The following is a 13,773-nucleotide window of genomic DNA, read 5'->3' as shown; positions in this document are numbered from 1 at the left end:
CGTGCCTCATGCTACAGAGGAAGGCGAAAAACCTCCAGGGCCTCTTCCAATCTGCCTTGGAGGAAAATTCCTTCCCGACCCAATATGGCGATCAGCTAAACCCTGAGCATATGGGCAAGATTCACCAGCCAGATACTACAGAAAATTCTTTCCTGGGTAACTCAGATCCCACCCATCTAATATCCCATCTCAGGGGATTAGGCCTATTTACCCTAAATATTTAAAGATCAATTAATTACCAAAATCACATGATCCCTTCATACCATCTCCTCCATAAACTTATTGAGTTTAATCTTAAAGCCAGATAGATCTTTTACCCCCACTGCTTCCCTGATAGATCTTTTGCCCCCACTGCTTCCCTAAGATTCTTCTTTTAGTTCATACTTGTGAGAAAGGTGGGAATTCTGTCCTTGCTGTTACAATAGCATGCAGCACAGTGATACATGTGGAGTGACAGTGTTGCCAAATCTGGTAATATTTGCAGGTATAAAAATGTAATTTAAAAAAAAATCACACCCCAGGCCTCAGGTGTAGTTCTAGGATGGCCACTGACAGATCCCCAGAATTTTGGCCATTTAGGTACCTCCAGAATACTGTGGGTGTGCCCCTCCACCAGCCATGACCTCTCAAGCACAGTGTGCGCTAGCTCATGCTGCACAGAGGACACCATTTTTAAGAGCATGACCCTCTGTCAGCACTGAAAACAGGACTGTCCGGCTTAAAACTGAATGAATGGCCTGCATAGGTCATGCACGTCCTCTTTTCAGTCTTGCTCTCACAGTTGGTCACAGCACTATGCGTTGCTGGGTGGGTCCTGGGCCACGTACAGTGCTCAGGATGGAAGGGGAGGGTGTGAAAGATGCAATCAGAAGTGTGTTATCAAGCTGCTATAACTGTCCTGCAGTTATAGGGTGGCAGACTTGTGCCCAGGGAATAGATCATGGATGTAACTGATTCCTTGGTTGTCTCTCCCCAGGCACTAGCCCCTGTGCTGGCCTCTGCCCATCCCCCCGCCCCTGGCTCCCATGCTGGCCTCTGCCAGCACTGGCCCAGCTGCTATGGATCTCCCAGGCTCAGGGAGGTCAGGAGCCAGGCACGGCTCCTTTAAGAAGCGCAACACTTCCTTACGCAGGAATTTGACGCTTCTTCTCTCACACTCCACCGCCTCTCTCCGGTCAGCCAATCAGAGAATACTTCCGGCGTGGCCGGCCGGCCTATCGCTGCGCTCCACGAAAGGCAGCGCCATTAGGGCGTGGTTTAAGGCGGGAGAACAGGCGAGTGGCAGCTCCGCTGGCCAATCGGAATGCCACATAATCTCTGGCGCGGGAGGTCGGTGGCTGGCTCAGTCAATGGGGATGGCGGGGTGGGGCGCCGCTGGCGCGCGGTAGATAGGCAGGCGGGTGGCCGACCAGTTCTGGCTAGGACACGTGACGGGGGAGTGGGGGCTGAGGACGGCGGCTGCGGGGGGCGCGCGGCGAGGTGAGCGTTGTAACCCGCGCCCGGTGGAAGCGGGGAAGGGCCCTGCGTTTCCCCCAGGCCCGTCGGGAGGCTGGGCACCGGTCGGGGGGCGCTGAGGGAAAGGACTTGCCCGCGGGGCACGCTGGGGTATTGGCGGGGTGACGGCAGGGGGGGCCTGGGTGTATGGGGAGGGGGTTGTATTAGTGGGGCAGGCAGCGATTGCGAGAGGGGGTTTGGGGAGGTGTGGGGCATGGCCGGGCCTGGTGTGAGGGGAGCGCATGGGAGGGGGCAGGTGAGGCGTAGCTCGGGTGGGTCTAGGCCCCTTAGAGAACTGTTGGGGTGAGGGCGGCCTGGGCCTGTAACGGGTGTGCGGGGTGTGGCTAGGCCCGCGGGTTGGTGAGTAGGTGTGGCTCAGGCCTGGAAGCATGGGGCCCTGGCCGGTCTGGGGAGGGTGTGTGAAGAAGTCCCCGGGGTGGGGGTGGGGGTGGGCATGCCTAAACGGGAGTACCGTGGTTGGGTACGCACTGACTGAGCCAGGGAGAGGCCAGGCTGAATTGGGAGTCCAGAAACGTGAGGTGAATGGTGATCTTAGCATGTGTAGTCCAGTCCATTGTGCTCACAGGACTCTACGCAAGCAGCGTAAGTGACCCGTGCACTTTTATTAAACCCTGTTGGACTTAAAACAATTGTGGCTGAGAACAACTAGTCCATTCTGGTAGATTCTGAGATTGTCTGCTCACCCCACCCATGCGAACAGGCAATGTGACTGACACAGAGCATCCAGAGAGGAGCTAATATGGCATTTAGTCATCCCAGTGTGATATGGGACAAAGATTATGGGTTTGGGTGAGGGGGATGAAAGACAGATGCAGAGTTGGTGGGTTTTTAATATTGTTTGAAAGTGGGAGGTGAAGTCACTAGGATTAGGTCTCTTGTTGTAAAAATGAGGATGTTCAGAAATGGCTCTTCTGAACAGACAGTTCTGTAGAGGGGGATGTAGAGAATGAAAGATAATATCAGGATTGTGGCAATATGAATGGAGCGAGGGTGAGGAGGGAAACAGATGGAAGTTACTGGAAGGGAAGAGCTGAAACGAGAAATAAGAGCCACCAGGTGTGGAGGAGGAAACAGAAATTAAACAATATACCTAGTAAAAAGTCTGGGAGAACAAAGGTGACCTACAAAGTGCAGACTATTCAACAGTACCTGCTTAACATTTGCGAAATTAAAATGTATACTTCCTGAACTTAACTTTTTTAGCTGCGTTCGTCTTTTTCAAAATAGTATGCAACTGGGACCCTAGCTCTTGTTCAGCATTGGGTGTGCCCTCATACAAACCTTGGATTGAAGCACATGCTTTCTATCTTGCTCCCCGCTAATCATTCTGAAAAGAACAAACTTCCCATTCAGAGTTGAGGGAGAGTTCTCTGGACCGTACAACAATAAATACTACAGGTGATTGGATTATGGAGTAAGCAGCTATCTGCTTTTGGAACTTTAGCTGAGTTGACAACTGCCTTTAAGTGTCTTGTCTGGATATAGCATGAATTAATTTCTCATGGCAAATACCAGATAGTAATAGTAAATAGTCACTAAAACGTGGAAGGTAGTTGGGTTATCTCTGTTACCAGTGCTCTTTAGTTGCTGCAGATATTCTTTGCATGTGGTTATATTAAACTGCAAATCATTCTAGCATGAAGATATTTGTGTGCACTTGAAAATAAGGCTTAGGAGTGTTCTTGAATAAAAGAGTGTGTTTATTAACTACTCTGATTAGGCAATCATATTGTTATCTGCCTCTGGGTGTGGTGCCCCAAAGCACTTGAGGGTTGCTTTGTAGGCAGAATGACAGTGACCATCTGTGCTCTAGTGAAATTGGAGAGGTGGTACTACATAGGATTATACATTTTTTTTCTGAATAGCAACCACTGAGAACAATGAAATATTTGACTTTGTGTACAGTCTGATGCAATTAGAACTGGCTTGCAAAACTCTCATAATGGTCTCTTCCAAAGACACTACTGTTGGAATCCAGCCATGATATCACCCAGATTTAGCCAAAGCACTTTAACATAATTTTAAAGCAATTTGGACCCAGATTCAGGATGTATGTATAAACTTCTTAAAGAGACTCAATAGAAATGAAGTTTACAAAATAAAAAGTATTGAAATTTCTCTGCAGCATTTGTAATCGAAATACTGTAGTAATGGGGTAGGGTCTGAGATGTTAAGTAAGATCGACCTGGTTTCTCATTTTAAGGTGAGTAATGGTAAATTGAAACCCCAGACTTTCTTAGCAGGTATAAAATCTCTCAAAAGAACTCCTTAATGTGACAGCATCCCTACGTTCCTTTTAAAACCTCATTTCAACAGATTTCTGCTCTTAAGAATTCACTTTTATTTAATCTTTCCCAAATAGACTGTTAATGTCATCACCTCCCCCCTTGTCTGGATCTGTGGCATTCATCCTCTTGACTCTTCAGTGCTTGTCTTCATCCATTTAACTTGGCACCATACTGGAGGAACTCTGTTGTGGATGGAAGGAAAGCTGTTGCTTTTGATCCCAAGACAAATTTGAGTTGGTTTGTAGACATGACAGCCAGACTGCTAAATATGCTTTTCCCACTAAAGATTTCTTGTCTCGAGTTATCTCCATAATTTTTTTTTAAGTGCTACAAGCCTATCTGCCTTGATTTAATGGTCAAAAAGCCTGCAGTTCTGCCACTGATCTCTAAGGGCTTCCAGGTATGCATGAATGACTTTTTTTGCTGATGCAGTAGTGCATAATTCCTTTCCTTTCCTACATCTCCATTGATGCAGCTTATTTTTGGAAGCTGATGTATTTGAAACACTCTTACTAAAAACAGGCTTTACTTGGGTGTTGCAGATTTCTTTTTAAGAGTCATTTTTGAACTGATTGGTAGGCTCATGATGGCACAAATTTGAAGACTACTCTTCCTCAAGGGAAATATCTTTGAAGATTCCAAGCAAAGCTCTGGATATGTGGCAGGAATTGTGAAGTTTATTGAAGCAGAACAGCTCCAAAACACATGCCAGGTGGAGATTGCCAATCTGTGGCCTATTATAGGAAAGACACTCGTTAAATAAAAATTAAGAGCCTTAAGATATAAAATTTAAAACTTACCCAATTCCGGGAGTCAGATCTTTGTACAAAGCAGGTAGCAGGGTCTGTCGGTCTACCCATGAGCATGTTCACTGTGTGTGATGTCCTATAATTGCAGAGCTTTGAACACACAGTAGTATATAAGTGCAAAATATTGTATCATAATCCTTCCCATGCCATCACACTCTCTCTCACCCTTCTGTCATGTTGATTGATTGCTCTTCTCTGCAGGTAAGTACATAAAATTTCTGCATTTGTCATCAGCGTCTTTTGGAACAAATTTGAATGTTCATACAACTAGTCTACATCACATATTCTTTGTATTAAGTCAAGTAGTCTGAGGGCTACTTATTATAGTAGCCCCTAGAAGCCCCAGCTGAAGTCTGGGCCCAATCATATTATGTGCTATGTAAGGACATAGTGAGACATCTAAATACACAATGAACAAAGGGTGGGAGAGTGGCAAATACATTCCCATTTTATAGATGGGGAAACTGAGGCCAAGAGAGCAAGTCTTGGCATAGGTCATGTGGGAAGTCCATTCCCAACTTTGCTGTGGAATGTAGGTCTCATGAGTCTGTCTGATGCTGCAACAATGGGGCCATTTTTCCTCTTTCGTTATAGGCTACATGTGCAAAGGATACCAAGCAGTGATTAAGCTGATTATAGTCCAAAACTTCACTTGCTATCAGCTTTTCTTGACTTGGTTGTAAAAAGAAATGCTGTATCAAATGGGCAGAACTTTGGGCAGCACAAAAATGCCAGTAAATAAGTTCAGATGCCTTGTAACAGGGAAAATTCTGTCTCAACAATTTTTAGTGTTGTAAATCTTCACATTGTACAACCATATACAAATATTCCTTGCTCTGAAGAGCTTATGGTCTCACATGCAAGACAGCGAAGACTTGAGTGGTGTTCCATAAGGCAGGTTGCAGAGACTGGAAAGGTAGGAAGAAAATTGAGCTAAACCAGAGGCTGACCAATGTCCCACTATTTAACTTGAAGCTTTGAATTACCTGATCATTGTAAACTTGACACAAATTCCTATTCAGTGTGTTCGATCTTATTTTTCTGGGATCACTGCTCCCTTGAGTCTGCCTGCTTTTTGAGGAGTTCAGCAAATGGCTTATCAGGTGCCCTTGTTTTATGTACACAATTTAAGAGAAACTTCTGCTGCTTCAAGAGTTCTGGAGTGGTACTTTCCTCCCCCTGTCCACATTGTTTCATTTTAACTACACCACTGGTCAGCATTTCTATTATGACACCTAACTCTCTTTTGGAATGAAACTCTGTTCCTATTTCTACTTACTTTGGTTTAATAACTGTGTATGTGGGGGATCATCAAGTGTTAGAACTCCTTTTATGGTGTTACTATAATTTGCTCTGGTTTAAAATTCATCATTATGAATCAAACTATGAAGGCATAGCTATTAACATCTTAATCTTTATATGCATTCATTCTTTAGGCATCTTAATTGCACATAATACACACTCTCAATACTAAAGACAGATTCCCTCATGGATTGTCCTAATGATTTTAAGAATGTTTTCCTGGCTAGGAAAACAAGACTCCCTAAGTATGGTCTGTGCTTTCATGATTGGGCTGATGTAGGTCATCAGAGATGTTTTTATTTCAAATTATAAGAAAATTTTTTAAAGCCTCCATTTAAGAAACATTAGGGCTTCTGGGAGACTGTCAGTCCAGAATTTAATAATCCAACGTATCCAGGGCCCGTCATTTTCAGTTTTTTTATTTAATTTTCCCCAGGAATTTATTCGTGCTTATTACTACAATAACAAAAACAGGTGAAAATTGGTGCAAAAACCTGAATTTCTCTGGATAAATAACAGGGCTCATTTTGATGGACTGAAGGACGGGGGGAAAAGCATTCAGTAGATTAAGGCTTTGAATGGAATTCTATATGGTTTGCTGCAGAACGAAAACAAAACTCAAAACACAATGCCACTTCTGAGTTTAAGAAAACAGTATATCTAATCTCCAAATAAAACTTTTAATTTGAATAAACAGTTTGCTGTTGTAGACTTAGAACTATTAGTCTATAAATATTTACATTATTAATTGGGCCACACCAGTTGCAGCACATACACTAAACTTTATCCTTCCTGTTCTTTAAACTTTCAAATACTTCTTTGAGTTCTGAAACAGATTTTCACTTTCTTCCTATTTTAGTATGTAAAATCTTTAAACGGTTATCTGCTAACAGTTTGAAATGTGTACTTGCTAGGCACAAGATTCATCGGTATGTTCAGATGTGCATGCACTTCAAAGCTTGCATGCATGCCTGTTTGTGTGCATCTTCTAGACTAATACATGAACAGGCACCTTTGCATATACACATAGACTAATGTATTCTTATAATAATAATTTCATGCAATGTATTTTATTTTCCTAATAAAACAAGTTATTTTTCACATTTGAATGATACAGAAGTAGGGTGAAAATCGGGGAGGGGGGATGAATAATACTTTTTGTAGAACCTGGGATTTTTTGATAAAAATCGGTTTAAACTGAAAAGGGGGCTTAAACATACTCCATTCTTCAATCATTCTGAAGTACCCTGGTGTTGTCTGTGTAGAGCCATGCTGCTAGGAGAAGCTCATCCTGCTGCACAAGTTCAAAAGCATGTAGCAAGTGGTGTCTGTTCTGATCACTTTCCCCTCACTCTAAACCAGTGGTCTCAACCTTTTTATGCACAAGATCACTTTTTGAATTTAAGATCAACTCAGGATCTACCCTGCCCCGCTCACACCATTTCCTCCCTCCCCCATCCCTCATTGTTCCCCTCCTTTCATCACCGTGCTAGGGCAGGGGGTTGGGGTGCAGGCTCTGGGCTGGGACTGAGGGCTTTGGAGTGTGGGAGGGGGCTCTGGGCTGAGCATGGGGAAGGAGCTTTGGGGTGCAAGCTCCAGGAGGGAGTTTAGGTGCAGGGGTCATATGGTCATACTGCACCTAATCTCATAGAATCCACTGGACATTTCATGAGTTTTACTTTTTGTTAGTGTCATTTATGGTTTATAGATCCAAAATCCTTCAGAGATTGTCACAAATCAATGTAACGTTCTCAACTACTGGATGTGCATTGGCTGAGCCTGGGGCAGTGGGTTGGGGTGCAGGAGTGAGGGGTGCAAGCTCTGGGAGGGAGTTTGGGTGCAGGAGGGGGCTCTGGGCTGGGGCAGGGGGTTGAGATGCAGGAGGGGGTGTGGGGTATAGGCTCCAGCCATGAGGCACTTTCCACAGGAAGCTTGTGGGGCTCAGGCAGGCTGCGTGCCTGCCCTGACCCCATGCCTCTCCTGGAGGCTGCTGGCAAGTCTCTGCAGCCCCTGTTGGGGCGGGGAGGGACAGCGGGTCTCTCTGTGCTGCCTGCACCTGCAAGTGCCATCCCTGCAGCTTCCATTGGCCAGGAACGGGGGGCTGTTGCCAATGGGAGCTGTGGGGGAGGGGCTTGCAGAGAGGGGCAGCGCGCAGAGCCACATGCTGCCCTGGGCTGCAGGGGCACATTGGCCCCTTCGGGGAGCAGTGTGGGACTGAGGTAGGCAGGGAGCCTGCCTTAGCGGCAGCCACATTACACCAACCGAGAGCTGCTAGTTGGTGGTGATTGGGAGGGAAGTATAAAGAACCATGACCTTTCCCAAAACAGGTAGGCAGTCTTGTGCTTGACAACCACATACCTTTTTAAATTGGGCATCTTTTAAGTTGGGACTTCATCATAATTCAACTCTGGAAATGTTGAAATTGGAATGATTATACCTGAGGTGGAAACTTGAGAGCTAAAGTCTGGCCTGACTTATACTTCAGACAATTGCATTAATTTTAAATGGCGTAGCGCACAGGAAGAGGTAAGGCAGAATTTGACCCCTGGTAACTCTTGGTCTGATTGGTGAAACATTTCCCTGTAAACTCTCTAGTCACCTGGTGATGTTCAGTCCAACATTCCAAATGAAATGTTGGAGGCTCTTGCTTCTCCACTGGGCAGTATCCTCTGTAAAATCCTGTGGGGCACTCACTTCCAACAGTGGCCAGTGAACTAGCACAGAGACCAAATTGCTTACCAAAAAAAGAGCAAAAAGAAAAGGAGTACTTGTGGCACCTTAGAGACTAACAAATTTATTAGAGCATAAGCTTTCGTGAGCTACAGCTCACTTCATCGGAGCTGTAGCTCACGAAAGCTTATGCTCTAATAAATTTGTTAGTCTCTAAGGTGCCACAAGTACTCCTTTTCTTTTTGCGAATACAGACTAACACGGCTTCTACTCTGAAACCAAAAAAAGAGCTTGAGCTTTTAAGGATAGCAATGTTTGCTTTGTGGTTGTGGGTTTATAAACTCTCTGTTCCTTTGATTTCATATTGTGGTTCTTCAATCATAAGACAGACACTTGACTCGGGTTGTGCCCCAACCCTACTAATACCCTTGTAGGGTCCCAGAGACCAGGCTCCGGCTGGAGCCTGAACATCTGTACTGCAATTAAACAGCCCCATAGCCTGAGCCCCACAAACCAGTCAGCAGACACAGGCTAGCCATGGGTGTTTAATTACAGTGTAGGCGTACTGTATGACAGGGGTAGTCAATTATTTTTTGTCAAGGTCCAGATTTCTTAGTCAAGATAGTCAGGGTCCAGACTCCAGAGAAGAAATAAAAACAACCCCACAGTAATAAGTAAATAGATTTCAGGGTCTCTTAAAAAAGAGTCTGGTGGTCTGAGCTGGCCTGCAGTCCACCTACTGATTACCCCTGCGCTATGAGGTCAATAACCGCTCTGAGATTCTGAATGTGGTTTATGCATAGCTCAAAAAAAATATAGCTGTTGCGTAGTGATGTGTAATGTCTTTTCCCTTTTTAGTTGTTGGATGAACTGAGACCTGTTTAACACAGAGCTGCTTTGTGCAGCAACTATCTGGCTGGGATGTTGCCATAGGTAGAAAGCATATTATACAAGCTGAAGATGGATTTAGCATAGGACTGTAAAAATACAACATTGCTATAGTCTTAAAGCTTCCCTTTTTGCTTAAAGATTCTATCCTATTTTTTTCTAATCAGACTCTCTAAATGTTGTATATGATAGTAAAATCTGAACTTTAGTTTTTCCCCTTGAAAGACTTGAGGTTCTCAAGACTTTTGTTTCTTTAGAAAGTTGCAACATTTTGTTCTCAAAAGCGTATATGTGCACCAGATAACAATGTTTACAAGCATACTATCAAATTGCCCACATATAAGAATTTTCAATATGTAACAAATTTTTAGAACTTAATTGCGGTCTCTTTGGCTTTGCAGTTGCAGCTCAATTTTAGAAGGAAGCTGAGACGTAACTTACTGTAAATAAACAAGTGCACATGTGACAGAGATATTGTGTGAGCAATCAACAAATGACATTATGCTGAAACTTGTCATTTGAATCTTTTGTGATGTGGCAATGATGACCTACAAAATTGCTGGCAGTGCTACAGTACTGTCTTATTTGGAACTGCAAAGTCTCTTGATTTGCTTTTTGTCATGGGTTTTTGCAATCCACCAAACTCATTGATGTAGGTTTGCAGACTTGTTCAAACAAGTAACTGGTTTAACTTTCTGTACTGATTCAAGTGTTGAGATTTTTGTTTAGGGAGGAGGGATGGGATTTTTTTAAAAAGCAATATTTAAATTGCTGTACTTGTGCATAGGAAGGCATTTTAGGCTCAAACTCTACTGTTCCTGTAATGGAATACCTGCAGATGATGATGGCAATGCAAGATGTTCATCTGCCTTATATCTGTCCTCAGAATGATCTGTCAACTTTATATAAACCTAGTTTTTTTTCCTGTTTGTTTGTTTTTTAAATAGTGGTATCCTTCCATGGAGGGAAACATTTCATGGCCTTGATTCAAAGAAACAGTACTATCTGTCTGTGGGAGATACTTTTCTATGTGAGCAGCAGACAATTACAAGTTTTTTGCGGGGAGGCTGGGGGATAAGGTGGTATTCATGATCTTGAAGTTGGAATCTTTATCTAGAGAACACCTAGTAAAAACACAATGTAGTAAGACTACCTAAAAAGAATACTGTAATTTTCTGCTTTGCACTTAGGCACCATAGTAATCGGTAGGGGTGGATAACTCTTGGCCACCTGTTAATATAGGGTTGTCAGGGATTTGCAGAGCAGTCCCTGTGTCAATTTACTTATTTGGGAACTGCACATTCTCCATCCCTGTTTCTTCTGTTCAAGAAGTAAAACAATACTTACAACACCCCAAAATATACTTCTCAATGAGTAATATCCTTTGAACTACAGCTCTGAGAGTCTAGCAAACACTGGTCGTCTTATGCTCTGGATGCTTCAGAGCATAAACTTCAACGAGCTATCTAAAAACGGTTACAGTATCATGAGTCTTTGGATTCTGGATTATTTTTTATTACTCTTTTGGGGGGGCGGCAATTGAAATTACTCTTTAATGGGACTCAAGTGGCTGAATATATCTGGTGAGCTTGCATCAGCACGCAGCCATGTCTAGGCCTCTGTTGGCAGCATCAATTGACCATTTTAATATAGAGTGGAGGAACAAAAAATGGGGTAGAGGGGAGCAGGGGCAGAAATCAGGGTCTTCAGATGAGGGACAATGGCCTTCACAAGCTTTCTGATGGCAGGGTGGATTGATTTTTTTTAAATCACTAATTTTAATTGACTTAAATCAGCAAGCAGGAAACTTGATTTAAATTTTTTTTTTTAAAATTTGCTTTGTATTTGTACTTCGTTTTACTAAAGAGAGGTTGATTCTCATTATGTATTTTAATGGTTACCATGTTGATTTATAACTAAATATGTAGCCTTTACACTAATTTGGTGCTTCCTTTTTGCTAACTGGGGAAAAACACTATATCTGTAGTTAAGCAATTACATAGTGTATGCAGTGTACTTGTAGCCATGTTGGTCCCAAGATATCGGAGACACAAGGTGGTTAAGGTGATATCTTTTATTGGACTGACTTTTGTTGGTGAGAGACAAGTTTTTGAGCTGACACAGCTCTTCTTCAGGCCTTCAAGGGGGTATGTTGGCTTGAAGAAGAGCTCTGCAAGCTGGAGAGCTTGTCTCTTTCACCAACAGAAGTTGGTCCAATAAAAGATTTTACCTTATCCACCTTGTCTCACTTAATATTCTTAATATTTACATTATTTGTTTGGAAATGGTGGATGAACTTATTTACTAGATTAATATTTCTACTTGTGATGGAAATTAAAATTCAATTATGCACAAAACAGCACTTTAAAATGCTTTTATTAAATACGCTTGATACATAGGAAAGAAAAGCTTACCAAAACGCACTTAAAAAATAAAAAAAATTCAAACTAAGGAAGCATTTTTAGTTAAACTCACTAACTGATTTGTTTCTGGTCACCATATCATTCAAGATTTTTAGAACTACTAGATCTCATCCTCTTTTATGCCTAGTTTTTATTCATATATTGGAGAGGAAAAACAGTTTTTTTTCTGCTTTTTAAACTCCCAATTGATTTCTTAATTTGGAATCGGCAAGTCATTGAATTGAACTAGTTGAGTACATGAAAAGAAAAAAAAATTCTATGTACCTGCAGAAGAGGCTACTGGAGTCAAAAGTTGGCTTAGTACTTCAAATTTTGGTTCCACATGTTTAGCCAGTGACTTCCACCAGTTCATTCATTTGACTTTCATTTAAAACTTGGCAGTGAACGTGTACTGCTTAATATTTTTATTTTTTTTGCTTGTCACTAAACTGTTATAGTAAGTTTAGGCCTTAACATAGGTTGTCACAACTTAAATCTATTTAAAAAATTGATTTAAAAAAAAATGTATACTTTTTAAAAGATCTAATTTATTTTTTAACCACCCTGGTAGGTGGTGGTATAAGCAGTAGTTAAAACATGTAACTGCCTATGAGATCTGAGCTGCAGAGCAGTCCATAGTGCCTCATCCTAGAGAAAGAGTATCTTTTTCAAGAGTGATCCTGCATGTACTGTGCATGGCCAGTTGATCAAGGCCTGCATCACTCTTAGGGCATGGCTACACTTGAAGATGTAGAGCGCTGGGAGTTAAACCAGCCTTCAGAAAAACGCTGCTGAGTGTTTACACACTCAGCTGGAAGCGCACTGTCGTGGCCTCGTTAGCAGCTCTTGCAACGCCACAAAGAGCAGTGTATTGTGGTAGCTATCCCGGAGTTCAAATGGTTCAACATGCTTTTTAAATGTGGGGGGTGGGGTGGAGTGTGACGGAGTGTGTTGTGTGTATGTGGGGGGAGAGAGAGTGGGTTTTTGGGGTGCTGAGTGTCAGCATGCTATCTTGTAAGTTCAGACCCTCCCTCCCCCCCACCCCCCGTCACACACTCACATCAAGCAACATGCCACATAAATGGCTTGCTTTGTGCCGGAGCAGATAAGCATGCCGGTAAACGCAGGCAGGTGTCTATGGCTCCTATTTTCATGCTGTAGAAGAGTAAGTGTAATCCCTGTATAGCAATTGATGCTTCTGTAGCATTTCATACAGTATACTCCAGATGTTTGGTCTCATTAACACTGGTGCAAGCCATGTACAGAACAAGATATGCACAGGACTAAGATTAAAAGCAACATAAAGTGTACTGAGAAAGTTAATAGGCTTACAAAGTACAGAGAGTTGAGAAACATAACATGAAGTGATCTCTTCTGGACTGCACTTGCTCATTTGCTATTGGGTACTTGTCACTAAACTACAGAAGACAGTGCCCTTTATCTTGCTAGTGGGTATAGTTATAATGCTTGATCTTTTCTGTGTGTACAGACCATGGAGCTAAAGTGGCTGCTGTGTGTGACATTGCTGATACTTGGGTTAGTTGATGTCCACACACATGATGGGGAAGATGACCATGGTGGTGATGTAATTGATATTGAGGATGACCTGGAAGATGGTGTTGAGGAGGTAGAAGAATCGAAGCCGGAAGCCAGCAGCCCTCCTCCATCCCCAAAGGTTTGACTTAAATTTACAATGATAAAACAGAATTACACTTGGTAGTCTGGTTATTGTAATCTGTCCCGTCTTGGTCTGATCTGGAGACTATCTTGAGCATAAAAACTCAATATGCCAACGGAATAACTGCATTCATTTTAAAGAAGCATTGCAATGAAACTTGAACTGCATTTCTTCCATAGGAAAATTTCTTTAAGGGCACTTGAATCTTGTGATGAGATACC

The 13,773-nt window shown here is 42.7% G+C and overlaps 1 protein-coding gene across 8 annotated transcripts in view; it reads left to right on the top strand.

Annotated features, from left to right (window-relative positions):
* CANX (calnexin) overlaps window positions 1-13,773 on the top strand; it is a 59,521-nt gene that overhangs the window by 28,957 nt on the left and 16,791 nt on the right. For 3 of the 8 annotated variants that reach the window (XM_043490896.1, XM_043490895.1, XM_043490899.1), the window contains one exon: window positions 13,364-13,549. In XM_043490896.1, the coding sequence (XP_043346831.1) occupies window positions 13,367-13,549 (183 nt within the window). In that variant the 5' untranslated portion in view covers window positions 13,364-13,366. The other 5 variants (XM_043490894.1, XM_038412347.2, XM_043490898.1 and 2 more) reach the window with 5 other exon arrangements.

Source organism: Dermochelys coriacea, chromosome 8, assembly GCF_009764565.3.
Source record: "Dermochelys coriacea isolate rDerCor1 chromosome 8, rDerCor1.pri.v4, whole genome shotgun sequence".
In the NCBI taxonomy this organism is placed as follows: Eukaryota; Metazoa; Chordata; order Testudines; family Dermochelyidae; genus Dermochelys; species Dermochelys coriacea.
The sequence above is the reverse complement of the archived record's forward strand: the minus strand, read 5'-3'. Positions and strand labels throughout refer to the sequence as shown.